Source organism: Syngnathoides biaculeatus, chromosome 4, assembly GCF_019802595.1.
Source record: "Syngnathoides biaculeatus isolate LvHL_M chromosome 4, ASM1980259v1, whole genome shotgun sequence".
Lineage (NCBI taxonomy): Eukaryota > Metazoa > Chordata > Actinopteri > Syngnathiformes > Syngnathidae > Syngnathoides > Syngnathoides biaculeatus.
The window spans coordinates 14,554,622-14,570,746 of record NC_084643.1 but is presented as its reverse complement, the minus strand read 5'-3'; the positions used below and the strand labels follow the sequence as shown (position 1 = coordinate 14,570,746).

General features: G+C 41.9%; 1 protein-coding gene across 17 annotated transcripts in view; it reads right to left on the bottom strand.

The window, feature by feature from the left end:
- LOC133499991 (ubiquinol-cytochrome-c reductase complex assembly factor 3-like) overlaps positions 1 to 16,125 on the bottom strand; it is a 124,706-nt gene that overhangs the window by 53,647 nt on the left and 54,934 nt on the right. For 14 of the 17 annotated variants that reach the window (XR_009794807.1, XR_009794808.1, XR_009794806.1 and 11 more), the window contains 5 exons: positions 13,900 to 13,984; positions 13,698 to 13,807; positions 10,798 to 10,896; positions 4,028 to 4,122; positions 3,838 to 3,940 (listed from right to left, as the gene is read on the bottom strand). Coding sequence is in view for 14 of the 17 variants with exons in the window: in XM_061818494.1 (XP_061674478.1) it covers positions 3,838 to 3,940; positions 4,028 to 4,122; positions 10,798 to 10,896; positions 13,698 to 13,807; positions 13,900 to 13,984 (492 nt within the window). In the remaining 3 variants the exon portion in view is untranslated. The remainder of the gene's footprint in view (positions 1 to 3,837; positions 3,941 to 4,027; positions 4,123 to 10,797; positions 10,897 to 13,697; positions 13,808 to 13,899; positions 13,985 to 16,125) is intronic. The other 3 variants (XM_061818505.1, XM_061818488.1, XM_061818492.1) reach the window with 2 other exon arrangements.

Below are 16,125 nucleotides of genomic sequence, written 5' to 3'. Positions count from 1 at the left end.
ACTCTCCCAGAGTGCAAGGGATGGAAGAGTTCACCCGTGCGCCTTCCTGTCTAAGAGGCTGACTCCGGCAGAGCGGAATTATGATGTCGGCAATCGCGAATTACTGGTGGTCAAAACGGCGCTGGAGGAATGGAGACACTGGCTGGATGGGATCATAAGTGCCATTTCTGGTTCTTATGGATCATAAGAACTTGGAGTACCTGAGGACCGCCAAGAGATTGAATGCTCGCCAAGCCAGGTGGGCACTTTTTGTTTTTTTTTTTTACTTGCTTCCGTTTCACTCTCTTCGTCTAGGCTTTGAAGAATGGTAAACCGGACGGACTATCCCGGATCCATGAAGGGGAGCGAACGAAAGCCATGAGTATTCCTACACTTTCGGAGGCCTGCTTCGTGTCCGGGTTCACCTGGGAGATCGAGACACGGGTAAAGGAGGCTCTAAGGGGCTCCCCGGGCCCAGCCGAATGTCCTTTTGGTCGTCTCTTCGTGGTTTATTTGCTACGAGGAGACGTCATTGATTGGGCCCACACAAACAAGACCATCTATCACCCCGGCATGGTGAAGACCCGCTCAGTAGTGGAACAACGGTTTTGATGGCCAAACCTGGGCAAGGACGTGAGGGAGTAATGGCAACGCGTGCCCTATCTGTATGGCCAATAAGACCTCTCCCCTGTGACCTATAGGTGAGCTACGGCCACTACCAATTCCCTCTCGTCCCTGGTCAAACATTTCCCTAGACTTCGTTACAGGTCTGACCTGCTCCCAGGGAAAGACAGCGGTACTCTCAGTCATCAATTGGTTTTCTAAGATGGTGCATTTTGTACCAGCTCCTAAGATTCCGTCCGCCAAGCAGACGGCGGCGCAGCTACTACTAGACAAAGTCGTCCGCTATCTCAGCCTGCCAGTGGATGTAGTATCGGACAGAGGACCGCAGTTCGTATCTCGGTTCTGGAAGGAGTTCTGCACACTCATTGGGGTAAGTAAGCCTCACTTCAGGTCACCACCCGGAGTCCAATGGCCAAACACAAAGAATAAATCAGCACCTGCACACCGGTCTACACTGTCTGGCATCACATGATCACAGCACTTGGAGCCAGCACCTCGGTTGGGTGGAGTATGCCCACAACTCTCTGCCTTCCACCTCCATAGCTATGGCTCCGTTCCACATTATTTATGGTTACCCACCCTCTCTGTTTCCATCTATGGCCACCAACTCCGCGGTGCCATCCGCATTGGCAGTGGTGAGACGCAGCAAGCGGACCTGGGAAATAGCCCGAAAGACAAAAAGACGCATGGGCAGCTCCTACAAATTCGCGTCGGACCTCAAGAAAAGAAGGGCACCGGCGTTCAAGGTGGGACAACGCGTATGGTTGTCCACAAAGGATCTTCCGCTGTGGACGAAGTAAAACAAGCAAGCTGCCAGGTTCGTGGGTCCCTTTCCTATCACTAAGATCATTAACCCTGTTGTTGTTTCTTTGAAACTTCCCAAGGTCGATGAGGGTTCATCCCACGTTCCATGTAAGTCTGCTTCGACCAACTCTTCCATCGCCATTAGTCCCCCAAGTCAAGCACCCCCGCCCCCCCGTATGATCGACGGCGGTCCGGTGTACTCGGTACACTGACTTTTATCATCCTGTCGTAGAGGGGTATAGCCCAGAGGAACATTCCTGGATTCTGTCCCGTTTTATCGTTGACCCTAGCCTCATCAGGGACTTCCATGCATCTCATCCTGAGGCTCCTGGGCAGTCTGGAGTCGTCCATTCAAGGCGCCGCCTGTCCTCTGACCAACCCCGTTAAGCTTGATGCTTGATACTACTGCTTGCTCAGACTGACTCTCCAGCATTCGACCTTGGAACGAATAAAGATCTTCCTTTAACTGCCTTCCTGTCTACCGAATCGTGCATTTGGGTCCGCCCTAGCATTCTGGTTATGACAATGACCCACGGGTAGGTGAATTTCCACCAACGCCCTGCAGGTTAACGGTGCCAGGGCCGGACGTTGTTAACCTGGGCCACAACCGAGCCGGTATGGGATTCATTTGATGAACGCTCATTGTGTTTGGCACAGTTTTATGCAGGATGCCCTTCCTAACGCAACCCTCTGCATTGTGCCACCCATAGGGCTGCAGATTACAATCAAATAAAGTCAACACACAAGGTACACAATTCACATACTCCCTAGGCTCAGTAAGGGTTCAAAACTATCTGAAGATAGAAGAAAGAGAGAGATAAAATTGAATCAAACCAGAATGTCACTGCAGTGTTTCCTCCGGCAGGAGTGGAGCAAGTTGAAGTTGAGGGTGTCCACTTGTCCAGCATCCTTTAAATCCTCACGGTCCTCGTTGTAGTCTTCTTCTTTGTGGTCCAATGTAAGCCTCGCTAGCGTTAGCTCGTCTCTAGCGGTAGTTCGTTGCTAGGCTGAGCTCGTTGTTGGTGATTTAATTTTGCTCTGCTAAGTGTTACCGGCCTCAGAAATGAGCAAAGCCGCTCCTTGGTTGCAGGATTAGAGGATAGTAGGAGTGAGGATTTGGATTTTGGGGATGTAAAAGCAGCTCAAATGAAACAATGACTGAAAAAATAATTTATAAATGATGCACCTCACAGACATGCTGGGAGACAGGACTAACAATAATTGGTCTTTCAGCCCATATCAGTGTAAGACTCCTTTCACTGTGGATAATGATACTTTCTTACCAGCTTCAACCAGCATCTTCAAAAGATCGGTTGATTCCCATATTTCCAATCAAAACACGTTCATCACTGGGACACAGAGCCCGTCTCCTTCCTGAGTGGTGTGATGGCTGGACATTCCCATAATGGTTATATTTGGGTATAATTGTTTGAACAGATGAACATGGCACCTTCAAGCATCTGGAAATTACACCCAAGGAAGAGCCAGACTTGTAGAGATCCACGATTCTCTATTATTTTTTGGCTGATTTCTTTTGATTTTCCCATGATTTTACACAAGGAAGCAAAGTGTTTGAGGTGTGACCTTAAATACATCCCCAGGTGTGCCGTCAATTAACTCAAGTCAGTTAACCTATGAGGAGCTTCCAAAGCCATGAGGTCATCATCTAGGCTTCTTCATGTTCTTTGAAGACATAGTATTTTGTGTATGTTAACATTTGACATCGGAAAAAAGATATAATTCTACAACAATTTCTCTCATTATTGTTGCACTAAATACAATGAAATCATTTTGGTGACCCTGACCGACCTGAAACAGGAGAGATTTGATTTCAGTGAGACAAAAAATAAAATGCTTTTGCACAGTGAATGTAAACTTCTGGTTTCAACTATATTTAATAATGCAGAAATTGATCTAATTTAAAAAAAGACAAGAATGGGCTTCTATGATTTCATATTTTTCAAGTTTATCAATGTTTCCAACTAGTAACAATAAAAGCATTTGAAATTGTTTTGTCAGTTTTCAGTTGACAGCTCTATTTCACTTGAGTTTCCTGGGCATTGTCACAAGATTTTAACAATGCAGTTGATTTTCCAATCGACATAGGGTTAACCTCATGGACTCTGTTTATTTCCTATGGGAAAGTGTGCAAGAAGGACAACCAAAACAATTTCCCTCACATTATTACAAAAGAGACAATCTGGCCCTAAAAGGGAAAAGGGCCTCGCAGGCCACTTGAAAATTCTTGTTGGACTCCTCGTGTGAATTGTTTGACGTGGTTGTACAAGATAACTAAACATTGTGTTGGAATGTTTTTTTTGTTTTGTGTTTTGTTATGTTAACTTCCTAAAGAATGAGGAACCTGGCTATAACATTAAAAAAAAGCGTAAATTGAGAATTTAAAACTTGGGACTGATGAGCAAAACTGACCTCGTCTTGTTGAGCCTGCAGCTGTCTGCCCTCACTCTGTTTGCTCGAGGTATTGAGGGAGTAATTTCTCTTTTTTACAACAGTGTTGCTCTGTTCCATATACCTAAAGAACATATATGAATTGACATTATACAGTATCTGGGCATTTGGAAAAGAAGGCTTGACACTACTGAAAAATAGTTGGACTCACCTTTGGCTTTGGTTGAATAGTTCACTTATGTTGCAGTTTTGTTCCTCAATACAAGAGGTTTTCTCCGATATTTCCTTCTTTAAACGTTCATTTTCCTATAAACAAGAAAAGGATATAATCCATTTTCTGAACCGCTTCACCTCACGAGGGTCATAAGGTGGACATCGACACATCGGTGACAAATGCCAGGTTTTGTGAACTTAAAAAAGTGAGGCCAATTTTCTTTACATCACAAATATGACATAATGTATAAACCCCAATGGAAAAAATGTAAATCCTTTGGACAAAGTAAGAAAATTAAACTGATAATCTAAGAGTGCACACCCTCATAACTGGGGATGTGGCTGTGTTCAGATTTATTCACTCATTCATGTGTATGTTAAATGGGAGTGAGCAATAAACTGCAATGATTTGAATTCCTCTGATTAACCCCAAACAAGATGCAGATGTTCTAGTGGGCTTTATATACAAACCCAATTCAGATTAAATTGGGATGTTGTGTTCAATAAAAGCAGGATAAAATAATTAGGAAATCATGCTCAACCTATATTTATTTGAAAAGACGACAGTAAGTAGTAAGTTTCTTTCGGCTTGTCCCGTTAGGGGTTGCCACAGCATGACATCTCAGATAAACGCTCATATTTGTTTGGCCCTTCCTGACGCAACCCCTTCGGGAGTGGAGGCCGCAGTGTGATACGAACTCATGACCCCTGGTTTACCAAACCAATGCTCCAACCACTGAGCTATAGGGCCTCTATCAAATTGTTTTTAACAGATATTCAACGGATAATTTTATGGCAGCACCAAACACAAAATTGGGACAGGTGGCAAAGTTGAGGAATGCTCATCAAACACTTGCTTGAAACACCTCACAGGTAAAGAGGCAAATTGGGAACAGGTAGGTGCCATGACTGGTGACAAAAGGTGCTTCTCTTAATTGCTGTCATTTGAAAGTAAAGATGGGGTGAGGTTCAACTTTTTGTAAACAAGTGTGTGAGAAAATAGTTAAAAGACAATGTTTCTCAATATACAATTGCAAGGAATTTGGGAATTTCATCATGTACAGTCCAGAAGGTTCAGAGAATCTGGAGAAATCACTGCATGTAAACGACAGGGCCAAACACCAACACTGAATGCCTAAAAACTCGATTCCTCAGGCAACACTTCATCAAAAAGTGACATCACTGCATAAAGAATATTGTGATATCTCACACACGTGTGAGGGCACCATTTATGCTGAAAAGTGCATATACCGTAATTCCCAGCCTACAGAGCGTACTTGGTTATAAGCCTCGGTAGACAGAACGAGTTAGCGTGGCGCTAGCATTAAACTCTGTTTGTATACCGAGGCTTTAAGCCAGGTGTGCTAACGCTAGCACCGTGCTGACTGACGCTTCATCACCGCATAAACCGCAGGGTACAAAGCGTGTGAAAAAAGTCGTGGTTTGTAGGCCAGAAATTACGGTAGGTTTTGTAGAAACATATGCTGCCATTAAAGCAATGTCTTAACGTGTGAAAAAAGTCGTGCTTTGTAGGCCAGAAATTACGGTAGGTTTTGTAGAAACATATGGTGCCATTAAAGCAATGTCTTTTTCAGAGATCTCCCTGCATATTTCTGCAAGATATTGCCAAGCCATATTCTGCACGTGTTACAAGAGCATGGGTTTGTAGTAAAAGCGTGGGAGTACAGTGTGCCCTCGCCCATTCACGGTTCACCATTTGCAGCCCCGTATATTCCCCTATTTTGCTCTCCAAGTTTTTTTTTTTTTAATGTACTGTATTTTCACAACCACAAACGTCTTACATCTGCTTATAAAAAGACAAGGTGCCACATTAGACATGGAGCGTTACAAAGTGGTGCACAGATTTCCAACATTTGGAAGTGTGTTTTGTATGACTTGTCCAATAAAGTACACGTAAACGCACTGGTTACAATGTTAGCATGTATGCTAGCACATGTTTTAGAGCAAGGGTGCCCAGACTTTTTACCCCAAGATGTACTTTCAGGCAGCCGGCCTCTCACGATCTACTGACAGGGGGGTAAATAGGAGGCCACCTTGCCAGAACGCGCCTTTATATGTGTGTGATCAACGTATCTACCAAACCTGAATCAAGCGACGAGATGGACAATAGGCTGACGTCAATGCTCCCTCTAATTTTTATGTGTGAGCAAACACACGAAGGCCGTGAGCGCTCCCTTTGAACACTGTGAGCAACATCAGACATACTATATGCACTGTCAGATCAATGTCATCCATTGAAGTTACATGGCTCATTAAAAGATTCAGATTACAGCATTGACATTCCCATCAGAACACAAAAAATTACATTGCTAACCAAACCAAGTCAACTATGAACTATATATTTGAAAGGTCGTTTCCAACTTTGTTTCATTTATTTATTTTTTTAATCCAGAATGATATCCCCATCTGTTTTTCTTGGTGTAAAACTGAATTATTGCTTGCACAATATCTTTTGCACTGCATGTTGAAAGCTGAATGATGCTCCCAAACAGTTAAGTTTGAACTTATGCTGCCTCCTATAATTAAAATACAGAATTAGCTTTTTGTGCACTGTATTCTCTGTAATTTCATCCTCGATCAGGCTGTGCCAAGGTGGAATTTTAACGTAACACCATCTCATCCTACACTTTTTACTTTGGCTTCAGACCAGACCTTTCTCACTTGAAAAAGGGAAAATCTAATTGACTTTTTCTTTTATTATTCACATACTCCGACATTCATGGCATCTTAAAGCAACAGCATTTCTTTTTTTACTTTTGCCATTATTCGAGAGTAAACATATGCAGCATGTCTACCTCGTCTTTGGTCAACATTGCCCAGACTGTGTTGCTAACTGAAGCACCGGTGGTGGGCTACGTAAGTACGGTAACATTTGTAATTCTAAGTGTACCCCTTTAGGAGCGGAGGGGGTGGGTGTAAAAAAAAAAAAAAAAAAAGACGTCAGGCTGGAATTTTTTTTTGGCACCCTGTCACGCGATTGACCAAAACTGCCTTACGATTGACATATTGAGCATCCCTACTTTAGAGTATCATTAATAGTTGGTGATGGAGCAGTCAAGGATGTGAAACACATTTGCAGTGAAAAGAACACCAAAGTACAAAGTAGTTTTACTAATGACACAGTGCCCGAATATCTCTTTAAAAAAATATATAAATAAATAAATAAATCATCAGCACCCAACTATGAAATCAATCAGAGGTACTGAAGTGAGATTTCATCGATCTAACAAAAGTTAAATGCTGTGGATTGTATAATCGGACCTATAATCGGGAGGAGACAAGTGGCAGACAGACTAATTTGGGTCATCCAAACAATTGGAGGACCAAATGACAAATGAAATGAGCCCACACTTAAAAGTCTCCCACACGTCTTCCTTCCCCATTGGAACAATCCACACCTCAGGATTTCCCCTCTACGACGAAGACAATCATCTGCAGTAGATGTTGGCTCCTCCTCTCCTAGCCTGAATGCAATGATGCGTTTTGATGAATAGTATGAAGACTATTGTCAACGGAGTTCATCCCATACCACGCCAAGATTTTTCTTCAGTCCCTCCTGACCTGAAACCACCATCCACTAAGATGTGAGATGCCCCTCTTTCACCCATGAAGACTTATCTGTAAATCTGACTGATCTTTTCCAGAGAAACTCAGACCCCTATGGACATCAGGCATTTTTCATCCCTGCAATTACACAGGACAAAAAAATTGTCAAAGAGATATGGCATAAAAAAAATAAAACCTTGAACTTAGTGAATGTAAATTTATCAAACCACTGTCTCCAGTTATCTCTGCGAGCCTAGCTGTTTTTAATATCAGGTCACAGGGTAACAAATCAATGCTGATTAATGAGATCATTACAAATTATGATCTGGATTTTGTGTTTTTAAATGAAAAGTCGTGAGCAGAAAGTAGCTATCATAGCATTTTAAATGAAGCAACACTATCCATTCATCCATCTTCTCCCACGGGGTAGGAGTTTCAGCAGGGATACCAAGACTTCCCTTTCCCCAGCAACTTCTTCCAGCTCTTCTTGTGGGATCCTGAGGCATTCCTAGGCCAGCAGAGTCACATCATATCTCCAGCGTGTCTTGGGTCGTCCCCAGCGTCTCTTTCCAGTGGGACATACCAGGAACAACTCATCAGCCAGGCATCCGGGAGGCATCCGGATCAGATGCCCCAGCCACCTCATCTGGCTCTTCTTAATGCGGAGGAGCAGCGGCTCGACACTGAGCCCCTCCTACATGGCTGAGCTTCTCACCCTATCTCTAAGGGAAGCCTGGACACCTTGCGGAGGAAACTAATTCTGGCCGGTTGTATCTGGGTTCTTGCCCTTTGGGTCACAACCCACAGCTCGTGACCGTAGGTGAGGGTAGTAACGTAGATTGACTAGTAAATTGAGAGCGTCGCTTTTCGACTTAGCTCCCTCTTCACCACAACAGAATAATATAAAGTCTGCATCCCGGCAGAGACTGCACCGATCCTCCTGTCGATCTCCCGCTCCATTTTTCTATCACTCGTGAAGAAAACCCCAAGATACTTGAACTCCTCTACTTGGAGCAGGATTTCATCCACGACCCGGAGAGGGCACACCACCCTTTTCTGACTGAGGACAATGGTCTCAGATTTGGAGGTGATTCTCACCCCAGCAACATCACACTGTTGCAAACCGTTCCAGTGAGCGTTGCAGATCACAGCTTGATGAAGCCTACAGAACCACATCATCTGCAAAAAGCAGAGCGACAATACTGAGCGCAACAAACTGAACCTCCTCTACGCCTAGGCTGCGCCTAGAAATTCTGTCCATAAAAGTTAGGAACGAAATCAGTGACAATGAGCAGCCTTGGCGGAGTCCAACTCTCACCGGAAACGAGTCCGATTTATTGCTGGAAATAAAAACTCCAAACTCTTACACCAGTCGTACAGGGATCAAACAGACCCATATCACGGGGATTGGTACCCCATACTCCCGAACAACAATCAAAGGGACTCCCCAAAGGAGGAGCCTGGCAAGGATGTAGAGATGGTCCACTATTCAACAGCCAGGACAAAAACCACATTGCTCCTCCTGAATCTAAGATTCGACTTCCCGACGGACCCTCTTCTCCAGTACCCTTGAATAGACCTTACCAGGGAGACTGAGGAGTATGATTCTCCAAGAGTTGGAACACACCATCTGGTCTCTCTTCTTAAAAAGGGGGACCACCGCCCCAGTCTGCCAATTCAGAAGCACCATCCCAGATATCCTCGCGAAGTTGCAGAGGCACCATCCCAGATATCCTCGCGAAGTTGCAGAGGCGTGCAACCAAGACATCCCCACAACATATAGAGTCTTTAGGAACTCCAGTCAAATCTCATCCACTCCTGGTGCTCTGCCACAAAGGAGTTTTTTTTAACCACCTTGGTGACCTCAACCCCGGAGATAGGAAGACACTGGCATCTGTGGTCGCCCACATGCCAAAACAGTGCCCCTTTGAGCCTCCAAGATATTGTTCACACTGCTTTGTGGCACAAAGGACCCGGGAGCAAAGCAGGCTGGGAAGATGTACTGTAACTAGTGTTTAAAGTGCAGGTTTTGTGTCAACACTGATAACATCATACATACTGCTGTGGCGGGATAATTTCAGCATTCCAGCACCCTTATATGAGTCTTTGGGGACTTCAATTATGTCATACTCTCTCAATGACGGACAACTTCACAACATGTCGACTGAGCAAAGAGAGGGAAGGCAAAAAAAAAGTTCATCTCCTTTATGGCAAATGCAAGTATGAAGGAAGCTCCCATTTAATTAAAAAAATATTTTGTAATTATTATTGTAATTATTTCTGATAATTCATGTATTCTATCTTACTGTATGTACAGCATTTTTATACATCTGCGGTTATTGTTAAACCACTCTATAAAGTTGAGTTGAGTCAAGGATACTTGAACATAATGGTGGACGAGGGATTGAACCTGCAACCTCAAGCCATGAGATCTCTCAATTATGTTAAGATTGGTATGTTTATCTCACTGATCTACACAACAGTGACAAGTTTTGATCAGTTTTCAAAAGACATCTAAACTAAGGTCATTGGAGCTATCTGTGCAGTTATTTACTTAATCTGCGTTAAAAGGTGGCACGGTGGAGTAGCTGGAAAGCATTGGTCTCACAGTTTTGTGGACCAGGGTTGAATCCCAGCCCTGCCTGTGTAGAGTTTACATGTTCTCTCCGTGCCTGCGTGGGTGTTCTCTGGGCCCTCTAGTTTCCTCCCACATCCCCAAAACATGCATTATTTGGACACTCTAAATTGCCCCTAGGTGTGATAGTGAGTGCGACTGTTGTCTGTCTCCATGTGCCCTGGGATTGGCCGCCAACGATCTTATGGGGTAGCCTGCCTCCTGCCTATTGACAGCTGGGCTGAAATTGTAATTGCAAATTTTCTTAGTATTATTTGAAAAAGTTGCAGTACCCGCAAATGCTATTAAAACCAGACAAAATTAAAATATGTAACAATTGTAATTGTCCATTATGGATCTTATTTTGTGTACTGGAGGATAATTATGGTACAGACATACATATATTGCTGTAACTATCCAAGCGAAAGTAAAACTCAGATGTGTGAGTAAAGAAAATTATTTTGACACCCCTGATGAAGCGCATTAACAACACAGAGACAGTAATCATCACAAAATGTTGAATCGTTGGGACTACTCAAGTGCCAGTCATACGAGGTGGCAGTAAAACGACGATGTCTGGCAACTACCTGGATAATTCTTTGGACGTTTTCCATGATCATGGCAGACTCCGTTGTTAAACCGGACAAGCCCAGGGAGAAGGTTCCCTGCCTTTGAAAGTCGTCCATCTAATAAATAAGATAAATGATCAGAGTGGAAAGTAAGTATGCGACGTTTGTCATGCAACTACCGGAGCAAGAGCAGTTATGTTAAATTCAGTTAACAGAAGATGGTGATGTTGCCGGGCTGAAACATGTTCCACCGGGAATTGAATTTGAAATTTACAAACTGAATTTGAAAAACAATTTGAATTTGTATTAACTGAAGTCCAATTACTGCATTCCACAAAGGTTAAGGAGAGATGTCAAAAATACTGCCGCTGGTTAGAAGATTTGACTTTCCGGAGAATAACTATGTCACGTGATTAAAGGGGGAAAAAAAACAAAGGTGATTATTGGCCGAAGACAAGATCTGCGCATTGCCGATCGATTTTTATTCCTTCCAGTTCGGTCACAGGTCATTTGAAATTGAATCAAACTGATATTTCATTTGAATTTCCATTAAGGATCAATATGTCTTGTAAAGGGAGTCCTCGGTCTACGACTGATATCAGGTTCTAATGTAGCGACTTAACTCGAATTTAAACCCTCACCGTTAAATTAAAAATTAAAGATGACCACTGGGATTGGTCCAAACGTCACAATGGATCCCTGACATTGAAAACATGCTGTGCCAAATGCAATGGCAGATGAACGAGAGCGATTTTAGCATTTTTTCTGACACCCCTTCTGAGACTCAACGTCTTTTTGAGGAAGAAAACATCTCAGAAGCGAGTGAAGGAACCGAGGCCATTTTACCGTATCGTTTCGCACCTTATTTAGACAATATGTGGATCACTTCTCCACTAACAGACCCCCCGACAGACAGAAGAGTGGGCACACGTGGATGATTAAATATTGTAAATGACAGGCTCATAATTAGGAGGACCCATGGCAGGTGAAGTAAACATCGTGGATGTTATTGAAATTAATCTAGAGGTATGTATTATGTGTGTATTGTTATTGTTGTTAATCATTTTTGATGTTTGGAGGGGGCGGGGGGGTTAGGGCCCGCACACCTCCCAGCTCAACCAACCTCTGCGTCGGAGGAAACGGCAGCCTGTGGGCATCAACACACCTTGAATTACGTACTTTATGTTAATATGACGCGGATCCTTTTTTACGTTCTGAGAGAAGGACGCAATATGTCGTCGGACACAGACTTCTCGAAGGTTCCTATAAGGATGAGGATGGCTGTCGACTGAGAAAAAACATTTGTTCGACTGTGGTGACTATATGTTGTTTGTCGAGTTAGCTTGTGTTACACGCGACAAAACTGTCTTTGTACTTCTAATCTGTTATTGTTTTGTGTTGTATTGTATTGCGTGTGATAAAAATGTCTTAAACGCAATACAAGTGCTTTGTAATATTTTATTGGTTTGGCCAAAGGGATATAATCTAAATTCAAACGTAAGATATGCTATGAACTGTGTAACAAATTCGTCCAACTAATTTATTAGTAGCTCAATATGCACCTACCTTTCATTTGGAACCCACAAAGCTCTTGTCCTTTGCACCCGTGCAATCCATTTCAAAACGTATCAGGTCCTTTGGAAATGTGTGAAGAGTGAATCCATCCTCACAAGTATTTGAGCAAAATCCAGCAACACAACAAGCCGGCATTTTGGCTAACAAGCAGAAAAAAACTGCTAATTTCTCGCCTGTACAAGAGGTAAATACACTCGACTCAGAAGCTGTAGGTGTCTGCAAAATATGTCACTTCGGGCTTCTTCTTCAATCCTAAACTGTCCACAGATTTTTCATGGCAGGAGGTGGGGGGAAAAAAAAAAAATAAAGAAATCGATGTAATGCAACATTCTGACATGCTGTGAACAAACTGATGATTCCATTCCAGCTGATTTTTTTTGGTTAACAACACCACAGTTACTCTTTTTACCCTTAGAGCCCAACATCTCACATGTGTTTGCATTAAATGCATTATTTTTTGGTAGTTAAGGCCCACTGGGTCATACGTGACCCATTATCTAAACCGGAAGTAAAATTTTAAAAGAGGATTTGGATGTCTTGGGTTCTCTAGGGTTAATGAAGGTTAGGCTGATATGAAGCCTATGTTGATTCTCATTCTTGATTTATAACGTAACTAATCTATCCATCTCAGCAACAACTGAACGTTGCTTTGCTTTTTTTTTTAATTGATCATTGTATCCCTAATAGGCGCGATACCATTCACATGCGCTGAAATACGGGCTTTGTCCTTAATAATAAATCGCCACAGTCGTCCGACTGAAACCTAAGTCTTTATGTCCGTCATGTCTGTTGGTGTTAATCCTTTCTACGATTTATTTATTTTTTATTATATTAACCACCTTCGTTTCCATGGCCATTGCAAAAAAAAAAAAAAAAAACAGCTTCCTTCTTATGGGCCATAATGTGTAAAAAGGTGGCCGAAAAGGACAAATAAACTCCCAGTGCACAAACACATAAGCAATATGCATGAGCTAAGCAGAAAGACTATGGTGCTGGGGCCATGATGGCAGACAAGACTCTGGTGTCATAAAGTCGAAACGTTTTTCGTCGAGACCGTTTGAATACGAGAACTCCCTGTGTTCACTTTTTAGTTTTTTGGACTTCAATTTATATAGATTCAAATTATGTTTTTCAAATTTAGTTTGTAAATTCTAATTCAATTCCCGGTGGGAGATATGTCAGCCCATAGATGGGTGAAAATTGAGGAATTTAATTCTTTGTCCACAAAGACAATATTAAGCAGAATATCATGTCTGGATTAGTGCCTGTCATTCAACATACAGTGTTTTCTTACACAGAAATTTGTATTAAAGCCATTCTATGTGTTTTCTTGGATTTTCTACCTTAGATGCAAGTTGATCAACTTTGTCTGCCACTTTTCCAACAGCTAACTGGAGCTCTGCGTTTTGCTGCCGAGCATCAATCATCAAGAAGGAAGTCATGTCACTGGAGCCTACAGGACATAGTTTTACCCACTTAAAATATATAAAGAAACATTATGTTCTGATGTTCTTGTAGTTTGTAAAGAGAGTTGTCTTATCTTACCATTATAAGGGACATGTGTAGGATAAACTTGTCCAACAGACTGGAGCTGGGTTGTAGGAACGTAAGTCTGTGTGAAGCAGAAAGGCTTCAAAACAACATAACAGTAATAAGAGGGGGGGGGGAACGAACCAAGACCAAGAAACCACTTTTACTTCCTCTCATAAAGCTAACGCATTTAGGGCGATTAAAGAGAACAAACCTCCTTTTCGACCTAAATAATAATTAAAACACCAAATTTTATCAGAGATGAAAGTGGACTTTCATGAAAATTCCCGAAAATACAAATGTGAGCTCTAGGGGGGTCCAGGGGCATGCCCCCCCCCCTGTGAAATTTTTGAAAACATGGATGGCTGTGTTGCATTCTGGCCATATCTGTGAACAAAATTCAGACAAAAATTGAAAGTAAAATTTCTAAGTCCTGAGCGAAAAAAAATTGGGCAGAAGTTCCCCAAGGGCCAAGCCCAGACTTTTTTGCCCCCCATCCCCTATCACCGGATAGCACAAAATCACATTTGTCATTAAAATATGCTTAAAATATGCCATCTTGTCTCAAGACAAATGAATTAAGTGAATTATTCAGTAAAAAGACATCTAAACATATATATATATATATATATATATATATATATATATATAGACGCAGTCACTCACATTTGAAAAACGTACGGGTGTGGTCAGTCATGCTCGCAAATAAAGTTGCGGGTGTGATTAGGATGACCTAAAAATAACTTACTGGATTAATATATAACTGTAAATTAAAAATTAAAAATTAAAAACAAATCTAAAATTTAAAACTCAGAAAAGATCATTTTCAATTTCAATGATATTAGTAAAACCTGATATAAAACGCTATTTAAAATATAATATAAAATCAAAAAATCGTGATCTGACAAACTATTTGAAGAAAAGTTAAATGCACTGGCCTGTCAAGGAATAAACACCAACGGTCTATACTTGCAATGTTGTGAAAATGCTGGAAGTTTAGTTCAACATAATCGACATTTGTGGCAACAAGCTAGCGATACATTGGAACACACATTCCTGTTGACAATCCTGATGTTTTGTTGTGTGTGTGTGTGTGTGGGGGGGGGGGGGGGGGGAGTCAATAGGGCACATTATATTTAGGTATAGATTAACTCCAAAAAGCAAAATGAGACACTTGTCATAGAGGACCCATATTTAATGCCCAAGTTGATGTTTTCGCCGATGAGAAAGTGGACTGTTAACTCGCTTCCGCTTGTCTTAGACAACTGGATCTACACATGTATCTGGTGAGTATGTCGTCGAGATTTACACGGAAGAGTTTGAAAATGTAGAAAAGTCTGGATGCATACAAATACTTCGTTGCTTCGTTCGTTCTCAAACAAGAATAAATTCCACATCGGAGGCACTCATTTTTTTCATTACAAATACCAATATTTAAACAAAATGACCCCTGGTTTTAAACAAACTCACATTCAGCGAGCTAACCCTAACCCTAACCTAATCCTAGCGAGTCAGCTCTTCCGTACACGAAGAGTGTTGCGTCCACGTTAAACTTCGGACAGACTTTTTTTTTTTTTTTTTAAATATGCAGTTTTCAAATTATTCCAATGCATATTCAAAAAAAGAAAAACCGCTGGGATAGGCTTCAGCCCCCGTACACAGAAGCGTGTTGCAGCCACATGTTAACCTACGTAAACATCACTGTGACCGACGTTTTTTTCTTTTGTTAAATACACATTGGACTCATTTGAGAACAATGCATATGAGACAACTTGGCAAAATACATACTTCTTAGGAATTTGAGATTGAGAGGAATAATTCCATATCCATAATTTACATATCTTCTGGCAACTCCACTACTGTTAAACATCTTCCCCCACCGGGGTATTCCAAACCTGTGGACGTGACAGACATCCAAATGTTTTATTCAATATCCATTTGAAAATTGTCAAGATATGTTTGGGTTTGTTGGAAAATACTGCCGGATATTCTGTTTTTCTATGAGTACCGTATTTTCCGTACTATACGTCGCTCCGGAGTACAAGTCACACCAGCCATAAAATCCGAAAGAAGAAGAAAGACAAAACATATATAAATCGTACCGGAGTATAAGATGAATTTTGGGGGGAAATTTGATCCAACACCGAGAACAGAAATGTCATTTGAAATTCAAATGAACAATTTAAAATAAAAATAGAATCGAGACAACAACAAGCTGAACGGTATGCTTAAGTTACATGA